We start from the raw sequence: 16,116 nt of genomic DNA on the forward strand, positions 1-16,116 counted from the left end.
TGGCTCGGTGGGCTAAAGAATCCTCCTGCAATGCAGGAGACACAGCAGATGCGAGTTCAGTCCCCAGGTCAGGAAGATCCTCTGGAGAAGGACATGGCAACCCATTCCAGTATTCTTGCCTGGAGAATCCCATGGACAGTGGAGCCTGGCGGGCTATAGTTCATAGGGTCGCAAAGAGTTGGGAGACAGCTGAAGCAACTGAGCAAAGATTTGCTTCGCTTTGGGATTATTCTTTGCAAGTGTATCCCAAAATTATACCTAAAACTTAGTGGAAAGAAAAAAAACTGCATTTTTTTTTTTTTTAGCATTTTTTATAAACTAGTTTTTTAGATTATAATATCATAAGTCTGAAAATGCCTAACTTTGCTTTTGCAAAGTTAAAATCAGTTGAATCTACTGAAGGTGAACCTATATTTTTTCAACTCTGATAACACTTTGCTCAATGCTGGCAGAGTCAATGTTTATATGTATTATAATCCTACTTAAGCAGAGTCACGGTGAGCAGAGATAAATGACCCCATGGGGAGATACTGTAGTGACATAAATATGGATGGAGCACCATCAGCTGTGCTGCTGTTCTCTTTTCATGCAGGTGGTTACGTGCAAACCAGCAGCGGAAGATTCTGCCCTGAGCTTGAGGCCTCATATGGTGCCTGAGATTTTCAATACATTTTTGACTTAATATTGGCGTCTCTGATGGGTAGTTTAGCAAATTGAAATCTGCCTCTTAATAGATTTTACAAATATATGGCCACCTTTATGTTGTGCTAGAAAGTGTTAGCAACTACAGGGGGTAAAAAAGGAGGTTCTTCAATTTCAGAGATTTCCCTGGTGGCTCAGATGGTAAAGAATCTGCCTGTAATACAGGAGACCTGGGTTCAGTCCTTGGGTCAGGAAGATCCTCTGGAGAAGGGAATGGCAACCCACTCCGGTATTCTTGCCTGGGGAATGCCATGGACAGATGATGAGCCTGGCGGGCTACCATCCATGGGGTGGCAAAGATTTTAAAAATACACAGACACCTTCATGTTGAATAGGAAGTGTTAGCAACTCTATGAAAAAATTTTTTCATTTTTTAAAAAAATTCGCTTGTTGGGGACCGTCAACTATATTTTCATAAAGCAAAGAATTAAAATTTTATGTTATGTTGCAGAACAGTTTCTTCTTGCACAGAGATATGTTGAATCCAGTCATAAGTCACTGGTCTACAGTTTAGTGGCAAGAATAACAAGGAGGCAAGGTCTTCTAGAACAGAGTGGGGAGAGGCGGGCAGGGGGAGGTTTGCAGCCGGTGCCCTGAGGGCCCACACACAGGGAGCTGCCCCAGGCTCAGGCCAGGAACTGGGGGACGGGCGCGCATGGGGAGGAGGGGGACAAGAAAGGGGTCCCAGGCTCTGACCGCAGCCAGTGGCCGCCAGTGTGCAGTCAGGAGAGCTGGGCTCCGCTTGAGGGTGTCGAGCTGCAGCCTCCACCAGCGGGGCAAGGAAGTAGCGATGGTTTGCTGTGCCTAGGAATTCTAGAAATGGGAAATTTGCCTAACTAATCTAGCATTGGACTGATGCAAGATTTTTGCCTAACTCACCCCCTAGCATTGGACTGACGCAGGGTTCCAAAATTCCTTGGTGGCTTCTAGAAGCTCTGAGGCTTGAGTTTCACAAAGGCCCCCATGTCACGTCCCGTTCCGATGTAGCAGCCCTTTTGTAAAGCACCTACTGTGTGCCTGCCCCTCGTGAGGAGTGAACAGTGTGGCCATGACCAAGTGGGTAGACATCACAGAGAGTGAAAAACCGAGATGTGGGCCTCAGGTCGGACTGGCCGTGGTCACTTTACTGATCGAACTAGAGGAAGATTGAAAGTATTGTTCTACGTCCATGTTGTGACCCAAGAGCTTTCCTTTGGTTAATTTCAGCTCCATCGGAGGCGCCTGATGTCTGGAGAGATGTGATGTTTGTGTCAGGACATCCAACGGTGACCTTGTTCTGGAAGGTAAGAGGCCAGAGGTTCAGAAAGACATTTTTGCTTGTCATGTACTTTTCACCAAGACTAGATACTGATGTAGTCTTTCGATTGGGAGGGCTCTTCCCAGGAATCCACTAGAATTTCTGACCTGGTCGGGGAATCCCCACTCCGCATCCATACCCCTAACACTGGACCAGTGCCTCCTTCCTCGGCAACCTCTTGCTTTGCCCAGGTGGCTGGTTTCGATGGTTAGAACTGCATCTCCTAACTTCCCCGCAGGCCTGCCCCTAACATCTGCTAGGCCCAGGGCATAAGAAGTGGAGAAATATATACCATATTTAAAAATTATGAATATTTATATTTGAAAGTTATAAGTCAAGCTAAAAGATTGTGACAGAAATCAATTTAGTCCTTCTGTGTTGACTAACATGCCTTCATGACAACGTGGAAGGCCTGGTTTGTGTCGAGATGGTGGTGGTGGTGATTTAGTTGACAAGTCGTGGCCGATTCTTTTAGATCCTATGGACTGTAGCCGTCAAGGTTCCTCTGTCCTTGGGGATTCTCCAGGCAAGAATACTGGAGTGGGCTGCCATGCCCTCCTCAAGGGGATCTTCCCAACCCAGGGATCAAACCCAGGTCTCCCACATTGCGGGCAGATTCTTTACCATCTGAGCCACCAGGGATGCCCCACTCAGAGCTCTTGAATTCCTCGTGTTTAGTGCTAAAGCATGGCCATGCTGGGGGAGCTGGCCCCCAGCCAGAGCCCACCCCACTTTTCTTCCCACCTCCACTCTGGTCCTCCCCATCAGGGGGCTTGTTCACACACGTGTGGATGCACCAGTCTGTATGGGCAGGTTCTGTCCACACACCGCGAGCCAACAGCTGCCCCAGCCTGATCTCAGGTCTGGGGGTGCACACATCAGGGGGCACCATCTGGCTGGGGGTTCAGGCCTTGAGAGTGAGCTTAAGGTTGTATGGACAGAGAATTCTTTGCAACCTGGAGGATCATCTAAAAGAGGGACCGTGGGCCCTGAGTCTGGGGAAGCACAGCTTGGGGGTCAGGGGGTGACCCAGCTGGTGGAGGGAGGCATTCCAGGAGCCCAGCCCCCTCCTGCCTGGGGTTACTCCTGTCTTCCCTGCTCTACTCACTGTGGTGGTGGTAGTTTAGTTGCTAAGTCGTGTCTGACTCTTGCAACCCCATGGACTGCAGCCCGCCAGGCTCCTTTGTCCATGGGATTTCCTAGGAAAGAGTAGTGAAGTGGGGAGCTATTTCCTCCTCCGGGGGATCTTTCCAACCCAGGGATCAAACCTGCATCTCCTGCATTGCGGGCGGAATCTTTACCGACTGAGTCCGTACTCACAAAGTGTGTTTTAATCCAGGCTAAATAACCCCATTCCTCTCGATTCCTTAGCTGGTCACCCTTTGGACATGATAGGACTTCCCTGGTGGCTCAGATGGTAAAGCATCTGCCTACAATGCGGGAGACCTGGGTTCAATCCCTGGGTTGGGAAGACCTCCTGGAGAAGGAAATGGCAACCCACTCCAATACTTTTGCCTGGAAAATCCCATGGACAGAGGAGCCTGGTAGGCTACAGCTGATAGGGTCGCAAAGAGTCGGACATGACTGAGCGACTTCACTTTGGACGTGGTATGTTCCTAAGCTCACCCTCAAATGATCCTATTCTCTACTCAATTTTAGTTAAAATAGAATGTCTGATTTCAAGTGTGGTTTATTTAGAAGGTTATTTTCTGCCTTAAACTGTTTTAATTTGCTCTGTGTGTATGTGTGTGTGTGTGTGTGTGGATAAGGCAATCAAAGGAGAGAAAAGATGAGAAAGTAATCATGCAAACTCTCATTCAGAGGGAAGCCCATGTTGAAATGATTGTCCATATTTTTTCAGCCTCTATCAAAAGTGCATACCCATGGGAAGATCCTGTCCTATAATATAGTTGTAGAAAATCTTGATGAACCGTCCAATTTAGAGATGCTCTCTGTCCCTGCTCCGGCCAACAGCACAAAAGTAACCCTCAATCAGAGCTCCTACCAGATCCATGTCACAGCTCACAACAGTGCGGGCCCTTCACCAGCTTCCACAGTTGCCATTTCTGGACATCCTGGAAATGGTGAGTTTCTTTGGTTTTGTTTTTCATCTCTATGAGATGCCTCATCAAATGTGAATTGCAGGAACATGTTGATGGTGGTATTTGGTAGATATGGATACACTGGAAAGAGTAGTTTGGAGAGACAAAAGATGTAGCTGCCAAACACTGTCTGTCATTTTCTTTGGGTCCAGGCATGTTGGCGGGTTTCTGGGACGGTCCTCCTCGGTGTGGGAAGATTTTAGCCATGGCTCAGGACATTTCCCTTCCAGGGATTCTTCCACTGATTTGGGAAGTTATCTCAAGTTTTATTCAAATAAATGCAACACAAACAAATAGTCCTAACAGAGTTAGAGTTGGTATGAACATGCTTTGTGGCTTATGGAATATGAGTTGCATTTCTTATATGGCAAAATATTTTGTCAGTCTTGGCCACAAGGAGAACTAACATCATCTTTCGAAAAGGGCTTTGCCAAAGCTGTGGAATAAATGATGAAACTCTCTAAACACTTAGCCTGTGAAAGTTCAAACAAGGTGGACATGACCTTACATGTATAATCAATAATGGTGTTACTGTCCTTCCTGGGAGAGCTATGAAAGGAGGTTGGTTGCACCAACCCTGCTCCCAGTGGTACACAGTCTGAGATGCTGCACATTTGGACACACCCCACAGACATCCTAAATTCATCTGTGAACCTTGCAATGATGTCACCCTTCAGTTACTGCTATAAAAATTGTCAGATCCTGCTTGTGGGGTTATGTCGGGTCGCTTTATACCTGTTATTCAGATTAGGCTTACATTTAGGTTAAATGGGCTAGATTGGAAGGTGTTATTATTTTTGTCCTATTAACTTTGGTTAAGAACCATCCAGTGTGTGAAGTAAGAAAAAGAAATTGGGATTGTGCCACAGAAGAAAAACTAAGGAGTTACTTGACATAATCTTTGCTTTTGAAGAACTGTATCAGAGAAGGAAGTGAATGGTTGTATTCTGTCTTTATTAGGAACAGAACAGGAAAGGTGGGCATTTCATTCACTCCTAGGGGAGCTAGCTGATAGATAAAAGAACACTACCTCCAGTGAGGCTTAGCTCAAACAACTCTGCTAAACACTATTATCTGTTTTGGGGTCATCCCCATCTGTGGGTTCCTACCCCGTCTTTCTTCCTCATGCCCTGCCTTCAGAACCTACTCCATCCCCTTGTGAGGCTCTTTCCAGCCTTCTGATATGGTCCACATTCTTATGTCTCTAGAGTGGATGAAGTCACTGATGTGCTATGAGACAGACCAAGGAGGTTCAGCCAATTCATGCTAAAGTGTGAATGACTGAAAAGATTCCCTTTTTCTTTGCCTTTCCCTTCACTTCTCCAGACATATTTGCAAGGTTAGAGAAGCAGCTTGGTGAGAGTTATGCTTTAAGTTTGGGGTAAAATTATAGTCAATGTGAATAAGTGGAAAATGTCTGCTTCAACAGGAAAGAGATTAGGGTCTCTGATGAAGAAAGACAGAGAAACTGTGTGGGTAGGATAGACACAAGCCTTCGCGGGGAACCCCTGACCTCATACGTGGGGCTGCACGTTTGTTTGGATGCTCCCAGCTGGATGACAATTTGGTGCTCTGGAAAATTTAATAGCACTCATCAACATTCAGATGTAATTAGAATTGCCAGATAAAAGAAAAGATGCCTCATCAAATGTGAATTGCAGAGAAACAAGAAGTACATTTGGAGTATTACATCCATCCCATGTCATATTTGCTTGTACCACACTGGCTACCTCTCTGAACAGCTGCTTGCAGGCCCAGTCCTTGATCAGAGTCTGCTTTCACTCAACTGAGCACCTGGGTCCACTGCCTTCTGAACAGTGGAAGGCTGTGGAATCAGCCTTGGAAACAGATGTTCTCATCCTTCTAGATCTAGACTGACCTGCATGAAGTCAGCAGAGCTGTAGTCCATTGAGACCATCACCTTTTGTCCAATTGTCAGATGTTAGGAAGACTATCCTGGTGCATAAAATACACTGAGGCAGCATCCTAGGTCATAAGTAGTGTCGCATGCTTCCATAATCTGACTAAGTGCGTATGTGAATCATTTTTTCCTTTTTTTCTCTGCAATCACCTCAGTTTCTACCCCTAACATCTTGGAGACAGGAGTTCATTCCAGGGCAGCCAGCATTGTGTGGGGGAATAAGCTGACTTATTCAACAGATAATTTTTGAAAGTAGATCAAGTACCAGACACAGTTCTAGGTCAAAGGTCAACTACTTTTTCAGTTAAAAGGCAGAGCATAAATATTTTAGACATTAATGTAGGCACGACAGTCATCATTTTCCAATCTGTGTTCTCTAGCCTTTGTTTTTAACAACACTTTAAAAATCTTAGAACTGTTCTTAGTAAAAAAACAAGCTTTGGAGGCTTGATTTGTACCACCAGTGGTTCTGCCTGCTGATCCCTCTTAGGAGCTGATGTTTCTTTGGCTCTCTCAGGACAAGGGACATTTGAGGGGCAGGTGTGAATATTTATTGGGAGTGAGAGGTAGGAAAAACCTGATGAAAACATCCCTCCTGCCTTTATCCTAGGCCCTGTCGCAATTACAGAGGGAAGGTTTGGGCCTGCTAGATACACAGCACTTTCAAGCTTATTTTCTTCTTTAGATACTTTTGAAGAATGTCTGATTAATTAAATCTGAAGCATTGCCCTCTTTGTAACATACAGAAAATGTTGAAGAAGGAAGAATTAATGGTACAGAGGATGGGTTTCCCATGTCCTGGAAACCCCAGTCCAGAAATGCCACAGGCTACGTTGTGGAGTGGTGTGACGGTCCCCAGAACCTGCCCTGTGCTCCCCAGTGGAGAAACCTAGGACCCACCACCACAGGCACAGTCATTAGCTCGGGTAAGAAGAACCTTCTGTATTACCATCTCGCTCCATCCACCTGATTCAACCAGGATTTCTGGACCATCTCAGATATTCTGTGCTCACTGGTAACTCCAAATCCCGCGTGGGTCTTGGAGTTCAAGTTTTGCAGTGACGTGTCCTAGGTTTTGATCTTAATATTTACTTTTGCAGAGCCATTCAGATGTAAGGCTGGATAGGTGTTCATAAGGTTCATGAATTTGTTCTAAGCCAGCAGTCTCAAATGAATAGCAAAGGAACTTTCTAACAGTCGTCCTGAGCGCTTTTACAAAGGCAAAAATGTGGATTTGGAAGACACAGGAGTAGAGTTGATGGGAGTTGATTATCAACTCCTTCAGTTTCAATGCAACTTGTGGAGCCTGGTCTCTTGCCCGCCACACTGGGTTTGACTTTTCCAGGTTGCAAGTGTAGCAGTTTAAGGAGCCTAGGTTGGTGACTTGAGCAGTGGGTTAGTGGCGCCATCTGCTGGGCATAGGTGGAGATGTGGGAATTGTCGGTCCAGAGAGGGATGAAGGAAATGGCAACCCACTAGAGCGTTTTTGCCTGGGAAATCCCACGGACAGCGGACAGAGGAGCCTGATGGGCTACAGTCCATGGGGTTGCTAAAAGTAGGATATGACTTAGCGACTCAACCACCACCACTCCACCACTTGAGGGTGACTGATGAGGCCCAGTGGGGTCATTCGGGTGGCTGGCGGGAATGAGGAGTCGTCTTCCCTTGCCTTGAGCAGTGTTAGAGGTGTGGGGTGAGGAGAAAGTGAGTTACTGGAAGCAGATCTTCCAGGCGCTTGCCTCTCATGAGTAGAGAAAAGGGTGAGTCGCTGACGGGAGATTTAGAGTAAAAAAAAAGTTTTACATGGTTTTCTGGTTCTGGTTGAATTCTGCACCCAGTTTTGTGCACACGGATAAGGGCATTTTGAGAGCTCTTAATCGAGAGGATGATGTAGAAAACAGTCCCCCTTTGTCAGAAATGCTGGAGGATTTCAGGGCTCAGGGGAAGGAGGGAAGATGGTAGAGGTGAAGGGCAGAAACTCCGAGGAGGAGGATTTTTTAAGGGGGACCAAATTCATTTTTAATCCTTTTCCTTTTCAAAGGTAAAGAGAATGTCATCCTGTGTTATTGACAATCTGTTGACTTTTCTTCTCTAGGTGCTTTTAGACCAGGGGTTCGCTACACCTTCAGAATTTATGAAATTTCTACAAAAAGGATGGCCCGTTTATTAGAGAAAAAAACTGGCTATTTAGAGGAACTGGGTAAGTTTAAAGCATTTACTGTGTCCATGGGTAGACTTGTTCAGGACAACCCAGAGACTCTTTGCTTCAGCTTTAGGAAAATTACAGCATCTTTCCTAATTTTCAGTGTGCTACTTATTCTGACCATTGGGTTTTTTAAAACGTTATTTTTAAATCATAAACATAAAACATTTTCATTAAAGACAATTCACGAAATGTTATGCAAAAGATAAAACTCTTGCTGATTTTACCACCCAAGGGCACATATCCAGAGTTAATGTTTTGTGTGTGTCCTTTCTCAGTATAGGCATACACTTTTAGAAAAATCAGATCTTACTGTATGCAGTTTTGTAAAGTCCTTTTTGACTCATGTCACTAAGTAATATTTAACTTATCAGTCATTATGACTGCAAACTGCCTCATCGTTTGCATATGGCAAATCACCCATCTTTGGACTTTTAGGATGATTAAAATTTTTTTCAGTTAAAAACTATAAAATTCACCCTCAATTTTCTTGCAGTCTCTAATATTCAATCTCTCTCTTTTTCTTGGCCAAATCCCCTTATGCCTTATCTGACTCACCATCATTTTAGCTGAATCTTTGTCCATTGCTCTGATAATGGTTTTCAAATAAAGTCCTAGAGGTAGAAGACTCGAACCAGAACGTTTGAACTTCTTAAATACAGTTTTACAGTTTTTAAGACTTTTGGCAGATATACTGTGAAATTGCTGCCCCTTTCAGACATTGTACTTTAATTCCACCAGCAACGTGGGCAAGTTTTGATCCTCTCGTGTGGTTGCTTATTTAGCTTCTTGGCGTCCAGGGTCTCACACCCGCTGGGAGCTGAGCGGCTGGGTCCTTGGTTCCCTTGCATTAATCGGACCAGCTCTCGGTATTCTCCATTGAGTGCGTGCTGTCCCAGACAGGCAGGAGGGGTGTTTCTGTGTGTGTTGGCGGACATAGGCCAGGCGTGCACTAGCTGAAACAGACTCAGGGCAGCCTCAGAATAAACTCTTCCCACACTTGGACAGGGCCTTCCCAGGTGATGCTAGTGATGAAGAACCCTCTTATCAAGGCAGGAGACCTAAGAGGTGTGGGTTCAATCTCTGAGTCGGGAAGATCCTCTGGAGGAGGGAATGTGGCCCACTCCAGTCTTCTTGCCTGGAGAATCCCATGAACAGAGGAGCCTGGTGAGCTAAGGTCCATAGGGTTGCACATAGTCAGACATGACTGACGCGACTTCACACACACACACCTACACTTGGACAACTGTGTGTTACCACTGCCTGGGAACTAAAGCTCTTCAAAGCCACCCTGACCTCTTCAAACATAACCCTTCCTCCTCCTCCCTTCACCGCACATCAGTTCATTTTCCCAAACACTGTTTAGAATTCAGGCGTGGAAAAAAGTCTAGGGAAGCCTTTATTTTCTTTTTTGCCGTGTGACCTTGTACAAGTTATTGAATCTCTCTGGGCATCCATTTCTACTTCTGGGAGAGGCAAGGCTTGAATAAGACAAAGCTTGTTTCTTCCCAGCTCTCAGGAACAAAATCAGAGAAAAAGATAAGAGTCCTTCACTTGGCGTAAGCACCTATAGAGTGGGCTGTGGTTCTACCTTCAGTTTACATGAATGCTCTGAAACTGCTTCCAAATTGTGACTCTTACGTTATTGCAACTTCCTTTCTTAGCTCCTTCATACAACCCTCAAGTGGTCCCGAATAACTTGACCTCCCACTCCTTCACTCTGAGTTGGAAGGATTATCCCACCGAATCTCAAACCGGTTTTATACAAGGGTACTATGTCTACCTGAAATCCAAGGCAGGGGAGAAATGCCACCGGGGATTTGAAAAGACAGTTCTTCCAGGTGACACTTTTTGGTTGTTTTTTAGTCTGTTTACAGTTTCAAGATCTCCTTATTTGAAATAATTGGAAAGGCTGCCAGCCATCTCTGATTGTGTCCAGGCTGATTTCTATGCTTGCATGCTTTAATGATCTAATAGTGTCCTTAAATTAGTAGGGTGGACAGGACGATGGGGGCCAGGATTTTAACCTACTTAAAAACAATGTGGCCCAGTATTTTTAGACGCACTTGAAGTACTCCCAGCTCCTTAAGAAAACCTACTTACTGCTTAGGAAACTTGCTTGCTAACCTCATTTCCTTTTTTTGACTTTGTTAAAGCTTATCTCAATGTACTCTAAGTAGCTCTGGCAAGCTCTTACTCTCTCTCTGGCAGATTTGCGTCCCCCCCTGCACCCCTCCCTGCCTCGTCACCAATCAGGAATAGCCCTTGCTTACTGGAGTGCTCATCTTGCTTGCCACTTGCCAAACATCTTAGTGTTCCCAGTGTGATGAAATTATGATTTCATTTTTGATTGGTTTAGAAATGTTGGCAGTACCGAGTCCACAGAAGTATTAATGCCTGACTGTCTCACAAGATGTTTATACACTCTTAATCATTTTTTTCTTCTTAAAAAATTTTTTTTTTAAAAAAACACAGATAATTCAGTATGTTGCAAATACACAATTGACAACCCGGATCAAAAGACATTTGTCATGAAAGACCTACAGCCAGAATCTGTCTATGAGTTTCTCGTCACTCCTTATACAAGTGCTGGTGAGGGTCCCCTGGATGACTTCAGAAAGGTCACGACTCCGGATGAATACTGTGAGTTTTTCCAAATCAAAACTCTTCTCTTAGGAGTTCCTGGGAAACTGACAAATGACACACACAGTTGTGGACTTTGTCTAGATCAGGAATGTTTAAACCTTTCTTCTCTGTCTTTGTCTGTCTCTTTCTTTCTCTAGATGAAACTCATGAAAGGAAGAAAAAAGTTACACAGAATCCCACAACATACGATAAGAGTGAAGCTAATCTGACTGATCTATGACCTAGAAACTTTCTAAGTCCCAGAACAGTTTGAAAATCACAGATAGCATATTTTAGTATATCTGAGAAATAAAAGTAGAATAATTACCTAGGTTATGACTTAGGTAATTTTATCAGACCCTAACTAGAAGGGGTGCATTAGTCAGTTTTTAATGGGTAATAAAATACCTTGTGGTACTGGAGAAGACTCTTGAGAGTACCTTGGACAGCAAGGAGATCAAACCAGTCAGTCCTAAAGGAAATCAACTTTGAATATTCATTGGAAGGACTGATGTTGAAGCCCCAATATTTTGGCTACCTGATGTGAAGAGCCCACTCATTGGAAACGACCTTGATGCTGGGAAAGATTGAGGGCAGGAGAAGGGGGCGACAGAAGATGAGATGGACATGAGTTTGAGCAAACTCCAGGAGATAGTTAAGGACAGGGAAGCCTGGTGTGCTGCAGTTCATGGGGTCGCAAAGAGTTGGACACGACCTAGTGACTGAACAACGAATAACAAAAATACCTCCAAATCTCAGTGGCATACAGAAACAAATCTGTCTTTTCATGCTCCTGGCTTGGCTGATATAGGTTGAACCAGGTGGGACTCCAAGCTTCAGGCACGTTTAGGTTTGTTCCATGTAGTTTGTTAGTTCCCTGAGGCTCAGGTTGAAGGACAGTGGCTCTGAGGGACCAGCTCTGCTCAGAGTGCATCACAGGAACACAAGAGCAAACCAACTCTAATAAGCACACTCAACTCAGCTACCAGCATGACCACTGCTCACCTCCCATTGGTCAAACCAAGTCATGGCTGAGCCTGTACGTCAAGGGGGTGGAGTATACTCATACAGAGAGGGAAGTGAAGAATGGGAAGTAATGATCCATTCCGTCAGGAGAGGAAATGAATTTGAGCTGCAAGTATTATGGGCAAATGCATCCCTGTGTTGGCTGGTTGGTGGCTCACCACCCTGCTCCCCGCCAGTCAGACAGCCCTCATAGTGAATCTTGCACAAATAGAGTTTTGAGAAATAACAGACATGTAAAACTTATTCCTTTGAGGGAAAAGCAGTTACTAAAAACATCCCTTTTTTTTCCCTTCTCCAGCCCATATACTGATACACATCATTCTCCCCATGATTTTCTGCGTTTTGGTCATCATGATCGCCTGCTACCTAAAAAGTCAATGGTAAGTGTGTGGGGAAGGTCTTATCCAAGAAGAGAGTCAAAGAAAAATCTAGAAAGGAATTTAATAAAATAGAAATCACACTGGATCATATGAGGCAAAGTGCTGGAAAGGAAAGGACAAAGAAAGATTTGGTAAAAATATGAAAAATTTTGAATAATCTTATCAACAGATGAGCTGTTGACACATCAACAGATGTATAAACAATACATAAGGAAACTATTTGAAATATTGCAACACTTGTTTAATAGCAACAGCTAATATTTATATCTCACTTTACCATGTGCTTGGCAATGTTTTCAGTGCTTTACATATAACAACTCACTTAATCTTTCCGACACCATCACTACCATAATGATCTCCACTGAACCAGTGAGGAAATTAAAGCCTAGAAAGGTTAAAAAACTTGCTGAAGGTTATAGTGTTAAGGGTGATAAAGCAAGGATTCATCTGACTTCAGGTTTCTCACTCTTAACCATTCCATGCTATTGCAAAATTCAGTGTAATTTTCATTGGTTTTCCAGGTTGAAGGACAAGTGTTATCCTGACATTCCAGACCCTTACAAGAGCAGCGTCCTGTCTTTAATAAAATCCAAGGTAAATTCTGGGATATTCTAGGGATACCATGTACTTGTTAAAAACTAACCCAGGGGTTGCACTGTAATAATCATACATTCCTAGACCTCCTCAGGAAGATATAACAAAGCAACAGCCACCTCTGCTCCCCCAGCCATGAAATGAGTGAACACAGCTTTGACTTCTTCTGTCAGGGGCTATCCTTTGGTTTTCAGCATCACCTCCAGTTAACTTGTGACCAGGATAAAACACACAAAGAAGTGAAGCTCTGAGTGCATTTCACATACTTTATATACTGTGATACACACACACATTATCTTTGCCCATTTTCTATTTCTGTTTCAGGAGAATCCTCATATAACAATAATGAATGTCAACGACTGTGTTCCAGATGCTATTGAAGTTGTAAACAAGCCCGAAGGGAGTAAGATACAGTTCACAGGCACTAGGAAGTCACCCACAGAAACTAAAGGTACTAAGCCTGCCTATCTTGACCTGCTCCCAGCAGAGAAGAACTACTCTGGTCCTGGACCTTGCATCTGTTTTGAGAACTTTACCTATAATCAGGCAGCTTCTGACTTGGGTTATTGTGGACATTTTCCAGTAACCCCTCAAGCCCCACACTGTCAGTTGGGACCACTGACTTCACCTGAAAATTTACTAAAGACACTGGAACAAAACTACATGAACTCCCTGGGAGAAATTCCAGCCGGAGAAGCTAATTTGAATTATGTATCCCAGTTGGCTTCACCCATGTCTGGAGACAAGGAGAGCCCACCAACAAATCCACCAGAGCCAGCACTCTGTTCAGAGTATAAAATGCAAATGGCCATTCCTCTGGGTCTTGCCTCCCCTCCCCCAAATGAGAACAGCAGCCTGTCCTCCACTACCCTTTTAGATCCAGGGGAACACTACCACTAAGCTGAGTACCCACTGCATATCCTTATGCTACACAGACACTAGTAGAAGCATAGCTGGCACTATTCCATCACCAGATACCTCGGGGCTTAATCCCAGTGAATTATCACCACTGGAAGATCTGATTTATATAATTTCGCTAGGTTTCAAAGGTCAGAAGCTATGAAATTTAACATCTGTGCTTGGAGCAGGCTTGCTGTGGAAATGGCAGGATCGTGGGAACAGGCTTACCTTGCTCTTGTGTGTTCCACGTTCACCTTTATGACAGCAGACCTGGCACTTGACATAGAGACAGACCGCGTCCACTCAGTATTGGACAGGGTGGCTGTGGTCCTTGAAGTTCAGCTTTTAGCAGGAAAGCATTTCCAGTAGGTTTTACCACACATTTCATATCTCAAGGGTAAAGGAACTAGACTTCAGGCCACAGAATATTCGTTACGGGAGCATAAATTGTCAATGTTAATTTATTCTGGGTGTATTTAACGAAGTCACATATTTGAGACCAAAACAGATTTTAGCCTTGCTTTGAAGTGGTGACAGGAGTAAGATGAACTCTTCCTATTAGGCCTTATCTAATAGGTAAGACATACAAATGAGCTGATGAGATCCCCACATTTGTCCTTCTGTTGTTTACCAGTTAAGGAGTGGGGCTGGCACAGAATCCTGCCTCAGTGTCAAGATTATAGCACTCCTACTTAGTGGACACGTCTTCTACAATTTTTGATGACTACCTCAGAATAGAAGAAAATATGTCAGTAATTCCATTCACATTTTATGGTTCATTTGTTTTTTGTTTTCCAAGAACTATGACATATACATGACCTGTTTTCAGTAAGCCTCTTTTGGATTCTCCAGTAGGTTGTCTGGGCCAAGATAACACCTTCACTGTCTCCTTATGTTCCTATGATGGTATAACTGTAAAAGGCTACGCAGAGTGGGAGCTCCTTCATGGCTTGGCAGCAGCTTTCTCTTTGAACCAATATATGCAAAGCACCTACCTGTTATATAGCAGTGTTCAGTCATGCTACAGTTCCTCTCCCTTCTCTCTGCCCGACAACCCTTAATGTTTACTCACCATATTTCTAAATAAGCGTGATTACGGGCTCCTTTCTCTTTGCTGTGGTGGAGATGGCGCTGCATGTGCCTCTGGTACCAAGTGCCCTGTGTCACACCGTTCCACACTATGAAGAACAAGAGAGAAGGAGCCACAGCTGAAAGGAAGATGGCTGTTAACTGATCTAAATATACACAAACCAGGACTTCTGCTCATTCTTCTCAACTTTTTCCTTCCATAGAACTATGCTTTTGGCTGAAATAATGGACTATGTACACCTAACATAGTACAAAAAAAGTATCTTGATTAGTTTCTTTTGAGAAGACTTTGGGGCCAGTATTGTCATCATTTAGCCTCTTTGTGTCTGTCATGATGCAATTATAAAAATACATAGAAACATCAATGACAGTGATGATTGATTTGTAAGTAGTATCTTTTGTAAAGATTTTCTTTAGAAAAATAATTCACAAAACCTTGAAGTCATTTCTGTTGCCGTAAGCCTTAATTAAAATATTTTACCACTGCATTATTTTGTGTTTTCTCTACATCAGTGAATTGAAACTCTTGTAATTATCATTAAGTGATAAATTATGTTCTGAGCTTACTAGAAATGTAAATTCCTAAGTGCCACTCCAAATCTCCCAACCAAAATCTCTGTGGCACAAGGCCTGGAATATATCCCAGGCACTCAGACACACAGTCAACTTTGAGAATCACTGACCTAAGTCAAACAAAGATGTCTTTCTGAAATGTAACAACATGCCAATAGGAAATGGCTGGGTTTATATAACTTTCTCCTTACAGTATCACTATGACTCTAGTTTTGGCTCCAAACATTCCTTTCCCATGTCCACAAATAACCAAATAACAGTATTTAGACTATCTGCCACTTAACAGCATCATTTTAAGAAATGTTATTCAGAAACTTTGAAATTTGTGTCAGAATTATGAGGGTTAAAAGAATAAACCAACTCATGGAGAATTTCAAATAAAGATAGAAGCAGGAGTTTAACAAACCATTATGAACTATCCCTGGTAGCTCAGATGGTAAAGAATTTGCCTGCAATGCAGGAGACCCGGGTTTGATCCTTGGGTTCAGAAGATCTCCTGGAGAAGGGGATGGCAAGTCACTCCACTGTTCTTGCCTGGAGAATCCTATGGACAGAGGAGCTTGGTGGGCTACAGTTCATGGGGTTGGACAAAGAGTTGGACACGAATAAGCGACTTAACACTACTACTATGTACTATCATCAACCCCAATAGCCACTAAACCATGGTTGTTTTAGTTCATCCATAGTCTTATTCAGTCTTCCCC

The 16,116-nt window shown here is 43.7% G+C and overlaps 1 protein-coding gene across 3 annotated transcripts in view; it reads left to right on the forward strand.

Annotated features, from left to right (window-relative positions):
- The window catches only part of OSMR (oncostatin M receptor), a 62,542-nt gene extending 47,215 nt beyond the window's left edge, over nt 1–15,327 (forward strand). For all 3 annotated transcript variants that reach the window (XM_065905132.1, XM_065905130.1, XM_065905131.1), the window contains exons 10-18: nt 1,909–1,985; nt 3,861–4,083; nt 6,769–6,948; nt 8,118–8,222; nt 9,890–10,066; nt 10,701–10,868; nt 12,175–12,256; nt 12,778–12,850; nt 13,175–15,327. In XM_065905132.1, the coding sequence (XP_065761204.1) occupies nt 1,909–1,985; nt 3,861–4,083; nt 6,769–6,948; nt 8,118–8,222; nt 9,890–10,066; nt 10,701–10,868; nt 12,175–12,256; nt 12,778–12,850; nt 13,175–13,750 (1,661 nt within the window). In that variant the 3' untranslated portion in view covers nt 13,751–15,327. The remainder of the gene's footprint in view (nt 1–1,908; nt 1,986–3,860; nt 4,084–6,768; nt 6,949–8,117; nt 8,223–9,889; nt 10,067–10,700; nt 10,869–12,174; nt 12,257–12,777; nt 12,851–13,174) is intronic.
- The last annotated feature ends 789 nt before the right edge of the window (nt 15,328–16,116 follow it).

This window comes from Muntiacus reevesi, chromosome 14 (genome assembly GCF_963930625.1).
Source record: "Muntiacus reevesi chromosome 14, mMunRee1.1, whole genome shotgun sequence".
NCBI classification, from domain to species: domain Eukaryota; kingdom Metazoa; phylum Chordata; class Mammalia; order Artiodactyla; family Cervidae; genus Muntiacus; species Muntiacus reevesi.